General features: G+C 44.0%; 1 protein-coding gene across 1 annotated transcript; it reads right to left on the bottom strand.

The window, feature by feature from the left end:
• Positions 1-5,705: 5,705 nt before the first annotated feature.
• F2RL1 (F2R like trypsin receptor 1) lies at positions 5,706-15,816 on the bottom strand. Its single transcript, XM_031610135.2, has 2 exons — positions 15,648-15,816; positions 5,706-8,729 (listed from the first exon to the last, which is right to left on the bottom strand). The coding sequence occupies exons 1-2, from the start codon at positions 15,715-15,717 to the stop codon at positions 7,624-7,626; spliced, it is 1,176 nt and encodes a 391-aa protein (XP_031465995.1). The 5' UTR covers positions 15,718-15,816; the 3' UTR covers positions 5,706-7,623.
• Between the last annotated feature and the right edge of the window lie 434 nt (positions 15,817-16,250).

The following is a 16,250-nucleotide window of genomic DNA, read 5'->3' as shown; positions in this document are numbered from 1 at the left end:
CTTCCTGAAGGCCACTATAAGGTCTCCTCAGAGCCTTCTCTTCTCCAGGCTGAAGAACCTCAACTCTCTCAGCCTGTCCTCATAGGAAAGGTGCTCCAGCCCTCTCATCATCTTTGTGGCTCTCCTCAGGATCCACTCCAACAGTTCCATTTCCTTCTTTTGATGGGGGCCCCTGAACTGGATGCAGTGCTCCAGGTGAGGTCTCATGAGAGCAGAGTAGAGGGGCAGAATCACCTCCCTCAACCTGCTGGCCATACTTCTCTTGATGCAACCCAGGATACAATTGGCCTTCTGGGCTGCAAGTGCACATTGCTGGCTCATGTTAAATCTTTCCTCAACTGACACTCCTAAATCCTTCTCAGCAGGGCTGCTCTCAAGCCATTCTCCACCCAACCTATGTCTATGTTTGGGACTGTCCCAACCTAGTGCATGACCGTGCACCTGGCCTTGTTGAACTTCATGAGTTTGGCATGGGCCCACCTCTCAAGCCTGTCCAGGTCCCTCTGGATGTCATCCCTTCCCTCTAGGTGTGTCAGCTTCACCACTCATCTTGGTGTCATCTACAGAGTTGCCGAGAGTGCATTTGATCTCACTGTCCGTGCTACCTACAAAGCTGTTAAGTAACATCAGTCCCAACACTGATCCCTGAGGAATGCCACTCGTCACTGGTCTCCACTTCAACACTGAGCTGTTGATCACAACTCTCTGAGTATGACCATCCAGCCAATTCCTTATCCAATGAGTAGTCCATCCATTAAATCCATTTTTCTCCCAGTTTGGTGACCAGAATGTCATTCTCAAAAGTATGTCACATACAGTAAAATCTCTTTTAAAAATAAATCATTCTGTTAATTAAACTTTTTCTCAGAAAGTTTTCAGCCACACCACAATAACATCTAACTCACAGACCTCTGCTGTTGCTGCAGGTAAAAGGTGAGATTCTTCCTTGCTACCTGCTTTGAAAATCAACAAGTGAAGAAGGCCACAAGGAACAAATGCTAAGGATATCAACACTTTTTCATATGAGCTGCAGCGCTCTGATGTGACTGTTTCATTTTCTCTATCTCTGATCCTATCAGTGACAGGAAAAGAATAAAAAGTGAGGGTACATGCAATATTTGGTGCACTTCTAAGTAAACCATACACAACATAGTGGCAAGAATTAAACTTTACATATTGTCAGGAATAAGCAACTGAAAGCACTAAATTGGGTTAGAGATTTTCAAAGCACTGTCCACCAAGGAAAAATTTTCAGCAGCCTAGTGTGGAACAAGACAAGTGATGTTTCAGAATGTACTGAAAAGATACACTTGAACTTCTGGAATGTTACAGAAAAGTTAGTTAAATAGTTAAAGAACTATTTTAGATATTTCTGATGCAGTATAGAATGTTAAACAAGACTGTACGGCACATATATCCATAAATTGTAGTTTCTTGTTTTCTGTAGCTTCAGGGATGCAAGTGTACCCCTGGATTGAATGGATATATTAAACACATTATTTATCAAGAATATAACTCTCACCCATGGCTTATGAGTGGTATTGTTGTGGCACTGTGTGGATGTGCATAGAATTCATCACCTTTACAACATTGTGATTTAACCTTGAAGGTATCTCAGCACCACACAGCCACTTGCTCACTCTCCCCAAGTGGGATGGAGGAGACAATCAGGAAGGTAAAAGTGAGAATTTGTGTGTTAAGATGATTTACTAGGTAAAGCAAAAGCCACAATCGCAAATAAAGCATAGCAAGGAACTAATTCATTACTCCCTTTGGCAGACGGCTGTTCAGCAGCTTCCAGGAAAGCACAGCTCATCATATGTAAAAGTCATTCCAGACATCCCCCTCATTCCTCCTCCTTCTTTATCCCAGCTTTTATTTCTGGATATGATGCCTTATGGTATAGAACTTCCCTTTGGACAGTCTGGGTCAGTTGTCCTTGCTGACCCTTCCCAACTCTTTGTGCACCCCCAACCCTCACTGACAGGGCATCATGAGATGCTGAACAGTCCTTGGCTCAGTTTGAGCACTGTTCTGCAACAACTGAAACACCAAGTTGTTATCACCAAAAATCCTGAATAGCATCATGTGAGCCTCTACAGAGAGTATTTACTCTATCTCAGTGAAACCCACACTGATATCCATCCCTTTTCCCATATCATTAACATTGTGTTTAGGTTCTACATTTTTCAACACATCTTTGTTAATCATCACCCTTCAATTAATACACATGTATGATTCCCCTAGCCTATGAACCACACCTCTGAAACATCCATAAAAAGTCCATAAAATGTCCACTGTGTTCTTTTAGTCCATGATTTAGCTTCTGTCTCTTATGGTGGTTGTTCAGGACAGGAGAGGCAGTATGATGTGTGGATGCCAAAGCCAGCTCAGGTCGGGTCTTGTATTATCTTCTGTGAGGCTTCTGTTGATTTGAGTTGGACTATAGGATTACCTCTAACAACTCAAATCATGGGTTACAACAGTTGAAAGGTGTACTCACTACAATTTACACCCCACATCCCTTTGCAGGCTGAAGAGTTTAGCATTGCAATGAACTCCTCCCTTCATCCCTGTTGCGGTCTGGGCTGGTCAATCTGTTGTTGTTTAACCCAGCAGGCAGCTCAGCACCACACAGCATTTCACTTATTTCCCCTCTTTCCAGTGTAGTGGGGAGAAAAACTGGGGGAAAAAAGAAAGAAAGGTAGAATTCTGAAACAGAAAATGAAGACAGAAATAGTAGAGCAATGACAGTAATATAACAATAAAGATAATAATATATATTTACAAAACAAGCAATGCTCAGTGTAAGTGCTCACAACCCATCAACGAATGCCCAGCCAGTTCCCGACAGTCTGCTCCCCAGCCAGCGCCCCTCAGTTTTATATTTTTTCACATGCTGTCATATGCTACAGAATATCCCTTTGGCCAGGGTAGGTCAGATGCCCTGGTTCTGTCCCCTTCCAGCTCCTTGTGCTCCCCAGCCCCTTGCTAGCAGGACAGCATGAGGAGCTGAAAAATGAAATGTTCTGGGCTCTGTGCAGCATTCCTCAGCAATAACTGAAACATCAGTGTATTATCAGCATTTTTTCTTCTAAAGTCAAAACAGGGCATCATACCAGACACTATGAAGAAAATCAACACTGTCCTAGCAGAAATCAGGAACAGTCCTTGAGAGCAGCCCTGTGGAGAAGGACCTGTGGGTCTTAATAGATGAAAAACTTAACATGAGCCAGCAGTGTGCCCATGCGGCTCGGAAGGCAAATGGTATCCTGGGCTCCATCAAAAGAGGGGTGGCCAGCAGGGACAGGGAGGTGATTGTTTCCCTCTACTCTGCTCTTGTGAGGCCCCATCTGGAATACTGCGTCCAAGTCTGGAGCCCCCAGTACAAGAAAGACAGGGAGCTGTTGGAGAGGATCCAGAGTAGGGCCACAAAGATGATCAGGGGACTGGAGCACCTCCCCTGTGAGGACAGGCTGAGGGAGTTGGGCTTGTTCAGCCTGGAGAAAAGAAGGCTGCAGGGTGACCTCATTGCAGCCTTTCAGTACCTAAAACGGAGCCTACAGAGGGGAGGGGAATCAACTCTTTGAAAGGGTAGATAACTGCAGGATGAGGTGAAATGGTTTTAAGTTGAGGGAGGGGAGATTTAGGTTGGACGTCAGGGGGAAATTCTTTACAGAGAGAGTGGTGAGGTACTGGAACAGGCTGCCCACAGAGGTTGTGGATGCCCCGTCCCTGGAGGTGTCCAAGGCCAGATTGGATGGGGCCCTGGGCAGCCTGGTCTAGTATTAGATGGGAAGGTTGGTGGCCCTGCATGTGGCAGGGGGGTTGGAGATTCATGATTCTTGAGGTCCCTTCCAACCCTGGCAATTCTGTGATTCTGTGATTCTGTGAAACCAGAACACCATTCTCAGCAGTCCCTGAGAAGTGTACCTACTTCAGCATGGTCTCATCCTTGAATCACAGTCTATTGTCCATGTTGTGTACCTACCCTGTCTACTACGTAGACAGTCACAGATGCTTTGAGGTCTACCTGTTCTAATGTACACAGTAATTATTAACAGGCCACAGCTTTCTCAGAAGTATACTTTCTGTGGCATGGACTTATACGCATTCACAGTTGTTTTGAGTTATAAGTACAAAAAAAAAAAAAAAAGAAAAAAAAGAAAAAAAGCTGCTCTGGTGCAGCTTTTTTCATTCATAATGGATCCTTCAGAGATCCTTTCAGACACTGATGTGTCGTAGTCTTATACATGACCACAGACATTTCAAGGTATACACACATGGCCTAATCCATAGATATGGATGCTGCAAGGTGTACCTGCTGTGACACAGACTTTATCACGGCCACAAACACTCTGATGAAGACTCACTCCAGAATGGACTTATCTGTAGCCGCAGATGCCTCAGGGTGTATGTGCTCCCAGGTGGGCTCATCCACAGGTCAGTCATACACTGATGACTTACATTTGGTCTGGAGTCTCAACCTGTCCAGTACATCAGCATAGGGACAGCACTGACACCATGGCCATCTGCCAGCCCAGGGACATGGCTGTTATTAAAACACCTCCAGGCAAAGCAAAGCAAGATGACAGGGAGTAGAGCAAACAGCAAGAAAAAAAAAGCTGCCAAAAATAAGCATTGGACTCTAATATATAGTGAAGCATGCAAGGCCAGTAACAACCAAAGAAGCCTACCAATTAGCAGTGAAACAGCTTTAATATCTTTAAATTTGGTCTAGCACACTCCACGGTCTAATCTCCAACCCTTTGTGTCCCATGTTGGGCACCAAAAGGACTACTGTAGATAACCTTGAAGGCATTTCAGCACCACAAAGCCGTTCACTCACTCTCTGCCAGTGGGATGGGGAAAACAATCAGGAAAGTAAAAGTTTGCGAACTTGTGGGCTGAGATTGACAGTTTACTAGGTAAAGCAAAAGCTGCACAGACAAGCAAAGCAAAACAAGGAACTCGTATGCTGCTTCCCATTGGCAGACAGCTTTCAGCCGCTTCCAGGAGAGCACAGCTCATCATATATGAAGGTTTGCTGGGAAGACAAACACTATCTCCTCCTTTACCCCAGCTCTTACTGCTGAGTATGGCACCCCAAGCTACAGAATATCCCTTTGGTCAGTCTGGGTCAGCTGTCCTGGCTGTGTCCCCTTCGGCAGGGCAGCATGAGAAAGAGAAAAATCTTTGGCTCTGTGTGAGCACTGTTCTGCAATAGCTGAGGACATCAGTGTGCGAACACCAAAAATTGCAAACGCATCATCATACGGGCATCTGGAAAGAAAATTTACTGTATCCTAGCCAAAATCATGACAAACATACAGCCGTTAACCCTTGGACTCCTGGCAGAACTCAGATAGTGCTCAGAGCTCAGGCACCACTCCAATCACATGAAGTGCATGCCATTCGAGTTACTCATTACTGCATATAAAGCAGGAAGCACATTAGGCTACTCAGAAGGGAAAAAAAAAAGATGTTCTCATACTCTGTTTATTGTGCACAGAATAAGGGTAGAATTCAGATGTCAAATCTTCACAATAAGGTAAGGCCACTTATGAACAGTTATTTTCCATTAAGGATGCTACATTACATCTTCAGTTTAATAATAAAAAAGCAATTATTTCCCTACTTGCTCTTCATGTTTTCTGATAGAAACACAACTTTCATGCCTAAAAAGCACTTGTGTTCTGTGCAACCTGAAAAGCTGTACTCTCTGCTCTTCAGACATCCATTAAAATGACTTGCTCTTTTAGTTAGGACCACTGGAATGCCATGACATTTCACTTTTGTATTAAGTATCTGGTTAGAATTAGTAGACAAGATTGCAGCAAACAAAAGGAGGGCTAGAGCTTGTTTAATCCTCAAAAGGAGTGGTCAAACACATTAAACAAACTTCTTAGATTTTACTACACGTGGAAGAAAACTACTGAATCTGCAGATGCTTAGAAGAAATGTTTGTTGACTTTATTTACAATTCCAAGTTTATCACAACAGAGTGAAAGTTCTAACGAGCACATCTTTACATATGGTGATGCATGAGCTCATCGGAAAAGCAGGGGGAGAACGTGGAAACGAAAGAATAAAACAAGGGACTGAAGTGACTAAAACAAAAGCAAGCAATCACAAGGGAATAACAAAAAAAAAGCACATAACACAGTATTTATTATAGGAATACTCGCAGCCTTTAAACTGTACATAACTGCTCTGATCCTTGCTGCAGTTGAAGATCCCCAAAAAGGCTGGCTATTTCCCATCTATGTATCAGTTGTTCCAGAGTGTTGTTTGGACTGACAGCTTCTCTATTTGCTTACGTTTGTAGGGATGCAGCTCCACCTAAGTCTCAGATAGGACACTTAGACGCTAGTGCAATGTACAGCTTGGTGAGACTTAGGAGGACTGGAAGATTTGAAAAAATCTGGAAGATTTGAGAAACCAGCTGTACAACAGCAGCTTTTCAGATTGTTAAGTAAATGCATTTCCATATTCCTGAGTGGTCACAAATATTAAGGATAGGGGAGAAGGGTTTAAGATATTTTAGAAATCCAATAATGCCGAAGTTCCATATCTTTATTAATGTGTTTTCTATCTCATAATTTTCCCTGAGTTCTGAACCATTTGATTTAGTTATCTGAAGGAAACAGAGGTATGTTCTAATGAAATGCATCAACAGGTAATCCTACTTGACAAATTCATAGGTTACAGCTGTAGCTGTCAGGCTTCTATTTCACCGTGGAACAACCTCTCTGAAACCAGGCAAGCTGAACTGCTGAGCCATTTGAAAAATATATAAAAGCATTAAAGAAAGCAGGCAATTCCAATTTGTTACACATAAAAAAGTCTTATTTAGATATCTTAAAAAATACAAGTTATATATATATAAAAAAAATCAAAGCTACTTATCAAAATTTTGTTAAATAAAGTCATTTAAGATCAGGTTCTGGCAAGTACTAAGTAACAGTATATAATCTCAACTAACATTTTATTTATCCAGTGCTAGCTGATAACAGGTTCAGCTTGCCAACTTAACATGATAATCTCACCAGGCTTCTACAGTGTTCGTATTTAAAACATTTGGAAAACAATGTAAGATTATATTATACAGCAAATAATAAGCACTCATGTTGCTGGACCCACAACAACATAGTGAAATAGATTCTCCTTTCTGTCATTTCTGTTTAAACAATATTCAGTGTAAGCACGTACAGAGAGCAACGCTGGTCATAAATAATGTGTTTAACTGTTCATTACAGTTAAAGCCAAACAAAACAGATTTATCTGTTAATTAAATATACTAGTGGCTCTATATAACATTCCAGTGACATTCTGCTTTTAGACAACTTCAATATTGAACAAAAATGTCTTCAACCCCAGCAGACTGAGGACAGGAGCACTTTCGCAAAGGATCAGAAATGTCATGATTTTCTTTTCCAGCCTGGTTAGAAGATTTATCTGTTTGCTAATTCTGTATAAGATCACAGGATGTCAGTTCTGACATCTAGGCTTTAAATGTGAATAAAAAAGCAAAGTTATTTCTTCAAACTGTTGTATAAAATAACTTTCTTGTCACTGCCTTCCTTCCAGTGGTAAAAAGTTCACTTTTTTCTAGGACTGAAGTCAGTAGGTTGATTTAGAGGTTCCATTTGAATTTGAAGAGTAAGAATTAGATTTCTTGGGGTATCTGCCTGATGAGAGAGAGACCTGCATCCTTCGTGTAGTTCGCACACTTCGGCAAATAAGAGCATTTTTAAGATTGTCTCTGAAGTCTTTTGAAATATAGTAGTAAATGAATGGATCAATACAACTGTTCAAAGTGGATAGACACAGTGCAGTTATGTATGACATGTACAGAGAGCTCTCATTACTGTTTCTGAGTTGCAGATAGTGCACAACAAGTAGCACATTGCTTGGTGTAAAACATATGAGATACATGGCCAGGACAGCAATAATGAGTTTGATTGCTCTTTTTCGTTTCTTCCCAGTGCTTATATCTGAGATTGAAGCATTCAGAGTCTTAATCATTAGTATGTAAGCAACAGCAGTGATGAGAGCTGGAATTAGGAAGAGTCCAATTGCAAGTGAGAGGAAGTAATTGAACATGTCATGAGCCAAAACATTGCTAGGCAACACATCATGGCAGGTAGTGATGTTAAGGTCTGAAATATATGCTGTCTGATTAACAAGATACAGTGGAATGGTTCCCAACAAAATCAGTATCCAGATAGCAAGGGAGATGCCCAGGGCAATTTCAAACTTCTTTCTTGAGTGCACTATGGGGTTCACTACAACCCAATACCTTTGCACACTGAGACATGTCATAAAAAGAATGGAGCAGTACATATTTCCATAAAAAAATGCAACAAGCACTTTGCAGAGACCTTCCCCAAATAGCCAGTTATTGCCATTTACATGGTACGCAATCTTCAGTGGGAACCACACAACAAAGAGAAGGTCTGCCAATGCCAAGTTAACCATATAAATCACAGCTGGATGTTTCTTCTTTGTCCTGAAAAAAAAGACCCAGATGGCCATAGCATTGCTTGGCAAACCAACGATAAAGACAATGACATAGACAATGGGAAGAAAAACTGTAGTCAGTTTTCCTGTAAGGACTTTTGCTGCAAAGTCATCCACTTTGTATGACTCCTCAGAGGCATTATCAGTATTTGGAACCCTCTGCCCAGCAAAACTTCTTCCTTTTGAACTGCTGGTTCCACTTCTCTCTAGAAAAAGAAATAAAAATTGAGAAAATGCTGTTATTTACTGTTCCTGATTTTTCTTAATATTTTTTGAAATCTTTAAGATAAACTAGGTAGCATGATCTACACTGTACAATTAAAGAAGGCCTTATCAATAGAAAAATTAAACATTTTCAAATACTTGACAATTTTTCTTCCCTTTTCTTAGTTTATTATCTAAACAACACCTATATCCTTTTTCAAGGATTGTATCAACTACCAGAAAACCTTCCCACATCATCAGGTGCTCCTACTAGCTCAACAGTTGAAATAGAAACTGCTTTAAGTATCCCACAGCACTATTATCCTTTTTCATGGTGCTGCCAGATTGCTCAAGTGCTGAGATTCATAAAACTCTGCAGCAGGCATCCAATATATATGCAATACAAGTTTCTTAGATGAGATGGCCTCAAAATCAGCTAGGCAGAAAATAGAGCATGGAATCATAGAATGGCTTGGGTTGGAAGGAACTTCAAAGATCATACAGTTCCAAGCCCCACTGCTGCGAGCAGGGTTTCTAACCAATGAGGCACTAGACCAAACTGCCCAGGGCCCATCCAACCTCACCTTGATTTCCTCCAGGAAAGGGGCATGCTGTCCTCAAACTAGCTGAAACTGAAACAACTGGAATGCAATGCAGGAAGCTATGTGTGCAGGAACCAGAGAGTTGATGGTTGGGTCACCATCCCTGGATGTGTTTAAAAACTGTTTGGGTGTGGTGCTCAGGGACATGATTTAGTGGAGGGTTGTTAGAGTTAGGGCAGTATGGTTAGGTTGTGGTTGGACTCAATGATTTTTAAGGTGTCTTCCAACCTGAGCAATTCTGTGATTCAGTGATCCTATGTGTAAGAGAGCTCTGAGGAAAGATGTTACACCATATCCAAAGCTAAATATGAACACACTAACTTTGCCCAAGAAGATGCAGAAGGGGCAGACATCTGTAATCTCCTTCCAATTCTCAAGTAAGGTAGTTAAGCAGTCTCTTCAATTTCCACCCAAATCACTACGCCGCTATAACTGGCAGCCAAGACCACTCCATACACCAGAAAGTTATTACTTCAGGTTTTGCTCTCTCTTTGTATGCCACATAAACCTGAAACTATATAGGTAAACCAGACACTCCTGACTGCTCTGTCTTGTATGACAGCCCTCATGTGGCTCAGTCCAGAGACTCCCACTACAACACCTTCCATACCCAATGCAGTCCACTTGCACAGACTAGTGAAACTGCACTAACAGAAAATGTCAATGCAATTACTCTGTTCCAAAGAGACAGCCAAAAATCCACAGGGGTAGACTGAGTGGACATGAAACATGACTGTTGGTGGTAGAAGTATTTTACCTTTATCACAGTTTCTATCAATATCTGTGAACAGCTGTAGTGGGAAAAAAACAACAACACAACCAACAAAACAGCTCCAACTCTCCCAACCCAAAACAACACAACAAAAACAAACAAACAAAAAAAACAAACAACACACACACAAAAACGCACAGGAGTTTAAAGAGCTTTCTTAACCAAACAGGTTTGAGCGTAAGAAGCCAACAACTGTGTTTAAGGATGATGCTTTTTTCTTTCAGGAATGACTGTTTCTAATATAATTAAAAAATAAAACTGCTTAACAGCTTAAATTTTCAAGCATAAGAATTATCAGACGAGAACCAGATAAATAGATGAGTATCCGTGTTTTCCAACACAGGCTGTCAAAATAGATTCTCGGAAATAGACATATAATGTGTACCAATTCTTGGCTACATAGCTGGTACTGGTACAAGGGTTTTGGTTTTTAAGATGATGGGACTTTCTATGAAATAGATAACCCACGAGGGAGGGATTGGATTCACCTGCCTAGAACAGGCAGGACAATTTCTGGCAACAGGAAGGCCAATATAGTGAGCCACGCTTCAAAAAGAAAGACTTGTGGAGGAAGCTCCAATATCAGAGAATTGCAGGGGCTGGAAGTGACCTCAAGAGATGATCAAGTCCAACTCCCCTGCTGAAGTGGATTCTATACAGTAGGTTGTACAAAGTAGGTGTCCAGATGGGTCTTGAATATCTCTATAGGAGACTCTACAATTTCTCTAGGCAACCCGTTCTGGTGAGCCATCACCCTTACCTTAAAGAAGTTCTTCCTCATGTCAGTATGGAACTTCCTATGTTCAAGATTAAGGTTATTGATCTGCATCTTATCACTGCACACCACTGAGAAGAGCTGGGCCTCATCCATTTGCCTCCTACCTCCCTTTAGACATTTATAAAATATAAAAATATATAAAAAATGGCAATGCTCATGCTTTGCAACCAACTGGGGAATAAGTCAGGCCAAACCAAACAGTGATAAATATTCCCTAGTTGCCTCCTGCAATATGAGCTAGAAGGTCAGCTACCGCAAAGGTGCATATAGCTACAGATGATCCTCTTGCATTCTTCCAGAGAAACATGCATCTTCTACTCCCTTCTCTTCCATGGAGTGTCTATATACCAATGCATACAGCACGGGGAGTAAACAGAAAGAACGAGAAATATGTGTGAGGCCTCAGGATCACAGTCCCCCTGTAATCACAGAGATACAGTGGGAGAGCTTGCGTGACTGGAATGCTGTAATGGATGGCTATGTACTCTTTAGGAAACAAAGGCCAGCAAGGTGAGGTGATAGAGTTGCTCTTTATATGAGACAACAACTAGAATACATCAAGCTCTGCCTAGTAACGAATGAGTGGAGACCTTATGGATCAGAACTAAGGGGAAGGCTCACATGGGTGACACCACTGTGGGTGTTTACTACTGACTGTCTGATCAGGAGGAAGAAGCTGATGAGGCCTTCTACAGAAAGCCAAACAGTAGCCTCACTATCAGAGGCACTTGTGGCTCTTACGGGGTATTTCAACTATCCTGATATTTGCTGGAAAAGCAAGACAGCCAGGCAAACACAGTCCAGGAGGTTCCTCCAGTGAATTCAAAATAACTTTCTGACATAAATGGTGGAGGAGCCAATGAGAAGTGTGCTGCTGGACCTTGTTCTTACTGCTTGGGAATGTGAAGGCTGGGGGCAGTCTTGGATGCAGAGACCACAAGATAGTGGAGTTCAGGACCTTACATGGATGAAACAAGGCAATAAGTAGGATTACAACCCTGAACTTCAGCAGAGTCAACTACGACCTCTTCAAGGACCTACCTGGAGGTATCTCATGGATTACAGCACTGGATTGTAAATAGGCCCAAGAGAGTTGGTAGACATTCAAATCCTACTTCTTCCAAGCTTATGACTGCTGCATCCCTAAGAGTAAGAAATCAGGCAAAGGTGGCAGGAGTCCTGCATGTATGAGAAAGGAGATCAGTGACAATCTCAAGTGGAAGAAGAAAGTCTATGGAATGTAAAAAAGGGGTCTGGCTGCTTGGGAGGAATATGGGAATGTTACCAGGGCACAAATGGATGCACTGAATAAGGCCAAGGCCCACTTTGAATTAAATCTGGTTTGGGAGGTTAAGTACAACAAGAAATGCTTCCTTAAGTACATCAGTAGATGTAAGATGAGGGAAAATATGGGGCCACTGCCACATGTGGTGGTTGCCCTGGTAAAGCAGGACTCCAAAAAGGCACAGTTACTGAATGCCTTCTTTGCTTCAGTCTTTACTACTAGAACTGCCTCTCAAGAATCCCAGAACCCTGGCGGTAAGATTCTGGAGCAATGAAGACTTCGTGGTTGAGGAGGATCTGATCAGAGATGATCTAGGTAAACCTGACGCACACAAATCCATGGTCTCCAATGGTATACGCGCACAGGTGCTTAGGGAGCTGGCAAAAACAACTGCCAAGCCACTCTCTATCATCTATGAAACATCATGGAGAACAGGAGAGTGCCTGAGGACTGGAGGAAAGCCACTGTCACTCCAGTCTTCAAAAAGGGCAAGGAAGAGGAACTGAGAAACTACAAGTCAGTCAGCCTCACCTCCATCCCTGGGACTTAATGGAAAAAACTTACTCCATTTGCAATATCCAAGCAAGAGGAAGAAAAGGTGATTGTCGTGAGCAGACAACATAGACTCACCAAGGGGAAACCATGCTTGTCTAATCTGGTAGTGATCTATGATATCATCACAGTCTGGGTAGATGGGGGGAGAGCAGCACATGTTTTCTACCTTGACTTCAGCAAGGTTTTTACACTATCTTCCATAACATCCCCATACGTAAACTGAGAAAGCGTGGGATAGATGAGTGGATGGTGCGGTGGACTGAGAAGGAACTGGGCTTGTTTAGCTTGGAGAAAAGAAGACTCCAGGGAGACTTCATTGTGGCTCCCTTCCAATACATGAAGGGAGCATATGAACAGGAGCAAGAACGACTGTTTAAATGGGTTGATAGTATAGGACAAGGGGGAGCAGTAGGACAAGTTTTAAACTAAGACAGGGGAGATTTAGGTTAGATATTAGGAAGAAGTTTTTCACTTAGAGGGTGGTAACACACTGAAACAGGTTGCCCAAGGAGGTTGTGGATGCCACATCCCTGGAGGCATTCAAGGCCAGGCTGGATGTGGCTCTGGGCAGCCTGGTTTAGTGGTTGGTAACCCTGCCCACAGCACGGGGATTGAAACAAAATCTTTGAGGTCCTTTTAACCCAGGCTATTCTACGATTTTATCATTACGCGGTAGGGTCTGACCTGCTCAAAAGGAGCCCTGTGGAGAAGGAGCTGGGTGTTCCAGTAGACTGTAGGTTGGCCATGAGCTTTGCCGCTGATGCTCATGGGTTTGTTTGAAATGTATAATCAAAAATATTCTCCAAAAACCCTATAGTGTTAGCGCAACACTGAGGAACAAAAGCAACACAAAGTAGATTGAAGAACTCATGACCTACAATTAGTATTGCAAGAGTGATAGAACAGAGACAATAGTTTTATTGTTGCTATCTTTTGTTCTGTTTTTGAAGACATGGTCGAATTAAACGGATTATTTCAGACACCAAGTTTGGCTTTCATGCTCACTTCTTTTGGTTTCAGCTTCAAAATTTGACTGCAGTTACTGGGCAGCTTTTATTAGCCCAGCTGGCATGCATAGGGAGACAGTTCTGCATCCTGTTTCTGTTGCAGTTAACACTCCCTCCCAGGGCAACCAATCCTTTGTTAGGTATGTGCATTTTCTACAACCCTTTCATACTCCTTCAGTGCTCGCTGTTTTCCATAACAATTGCTGTTTTTTTCCAAGCAGAGTTTCACTCAGCCTGACTCAAACGCAGAGAATGCAGTTAACTTGCTTATCTGCCCACAGGAAAAGCTTACCAGCCATCATGGGGACGAACATATTCCTTCCACACCAAAAGACCGTTTCAACATCTTTGCTATTTGTCCAGTATCACAGATTTACAGAATTTCCCAAGTTGGAAAAGACCTACAAGGATCACTGAGTCCAACTCCTGGCTCCACAAGGAACTACCCAAAAATGGGACTGCGTTGTCCAAATGCTTCTTCAGATACTACCCACAGTGCAAAAAATGAACTACTATGCCTACCCTGTAGATACAGAAATGGTGGTAGCACACGGTATCTAGTACAACTACCGCAGTTCGCAGCGACAATATCCTCACAGGACTACGGTTAGAACTATCCCAGTGCTTGGTTCAACAGCACAGATTCACTGTAAATCCACGACATCATGAGTCTGTTGGACAACAGCCACGTCTCCTGACTTAGAATCGTAGAATCATTAAGGTTGGAAAAAAAGACTAAGAACATAGACTAACTTGGGGTGGAAAGGACCTCAAAGATCATTTAGTTCCAAATGCCCTGCTTTGGGCAGCCCACTAAAGCAGGCACTAGATCATGTTGTCCATCACCTGGTAATGCTTAGTCCTAACGATCACCTATTCCATGGTGGACCCATCACCACCATGCCCCCTGAACCATGTCCTCTGCAGCACATCTTGGCACAGAGGGAATCCTATCACCAGCTCTCTCCTGTCTCAACATCAGAACATCGAGCACCCGGCTGCAGTGCTGAAGCTCACCACTTTCCCCTGCCAAGTCGTTTCCGCAGTCACAGCTCAGATAAGGGATGCCAGGAGGCAGACCCACATCACCGACTTCGCGCTCAACCACGAAATTTGCACCTAACGCCTCACTGATTTTCACCGCCTGAGGATTTCACGCTGTCTGCCTTCCGTCTGCGAAACCTACGACAGTTCCAGACGGCACAGACGAACACTGAGCCAAAACGTACCTACGCACAGCAAAGCAGAACACATCTGTTGCTATCGCGCCCCGGTTCGAGCACGCAGCTGATAACCGCGTAATAAAAATCTAGCGTTTGCGTGCTGAGAAAGCACGACGTACCACGAGGCTGACTTCATTATTTACACAGTCCTTATGCAGATACTTTTACTACAGAAGGCACAGTAGGAACGAATGCAGGACGGCACAGTGCAAAGTGCACGCTGACATACAGCGGTGGGACTTGCTGTAAAGGCAGGGAAGAGCGAACATTAAAGCAGCAGAATGTCACTTTTTTTTTTTTTGTTCTTCCAAACACTTATGTCCAAAAAAAGCAATATAAACTAACGAAAGTAGGAATTAAAGTTAAGGAGAAAACAAAGAAACAAACAAACAAACAAAAACAACCGGAACAAAAAGTAAGAACAGTCTTTAAAGTTCGCTGTTTTGTTTGCGGGTTTTTTTCTGATACAGCCTCAAGCAAATCGCTAGCCGATCACGAACAGCTCCGCACCCGGTTACGTGAAGCGCCGGCACCGCGCCGCCCGACGGAGGGGCCGCCAGGACGGACAGCCAGCCAGGACGGACAGCCAGCCAGGACGGACAGCCAGCCAGGACGGACAGCCAGCCAGGACGGACAGCCAGCCAGGACGGACAGCCAGCCCGCCCGCCCCGCAGCCCGCGGACCCCGCGCCGTCTCACCTGTGGGAACGGCAGCCACCAGCAGGGCGCTGAGCAGCAGCAGCACGCACAGCCCGCGGCGCCCAGCCATCCTCCCTCCGCTCCGGCCGCCGCCGCCGTCCTCTCTCGCACGCCCGACCAGTTTCGCCTGATACCTGAGCGAGGAGGGGTGGAGGGGGCGGGAGGGCGCGGCCTCCCCGGCAGCGGGCGGGAGGGCGGGGCCGCGCCTCCGGGGTGAGCGGGGCAGCGCCTGACATGGCGGGGGGAGCCCCGCCGCGGGTTCCCTCGCGGCTCCGCCCCTCACGGCTTTGCGCTTCTGCCGGGACAGCGCTGCTGCTGCTGCTGCAGGTGTCCGGCGGGGAGCCCAGACCGGTGTCCGCAGCAGGGGCGGCCGCTGGGGCTGCTTTAGAGTTCGTATTGCAAGTTTTGAATCATCGAATCGCGGTCATAGAATTAGAGAATGGCCAGGGTTGAAAAGGACCTCAAAGATCATCAAGTTTCAGCCCCCTGGGGGCAGGGTTGCTGACCACTTGAGCAGGCTGCCCAGATTTTTCACCAGCTTCGGGTGGTGAGGCTCACTGCACAGAGTCAGAAATCACACCAGAACAGCTCTGGATTGTTCCT

Source organism: Phasianus colchicus, chromosome Z (genome assembly GCF_987193195.1).
Source record: "Phasianus colchicus chromosome Z, bPhaCol1.hap1.1, whole genome shotgun sequence".
NCBI lineage: Eukaryota > Metazoa > Chordata > Aves > Galliformes > Phasianidae > Phasianus > Phasianus colchicus.
The sequence above is the reverse complement of the archived record's forward strand: the minus strand, read 5'-3'. Positions and strand labels throughout refer to the sequence as shown.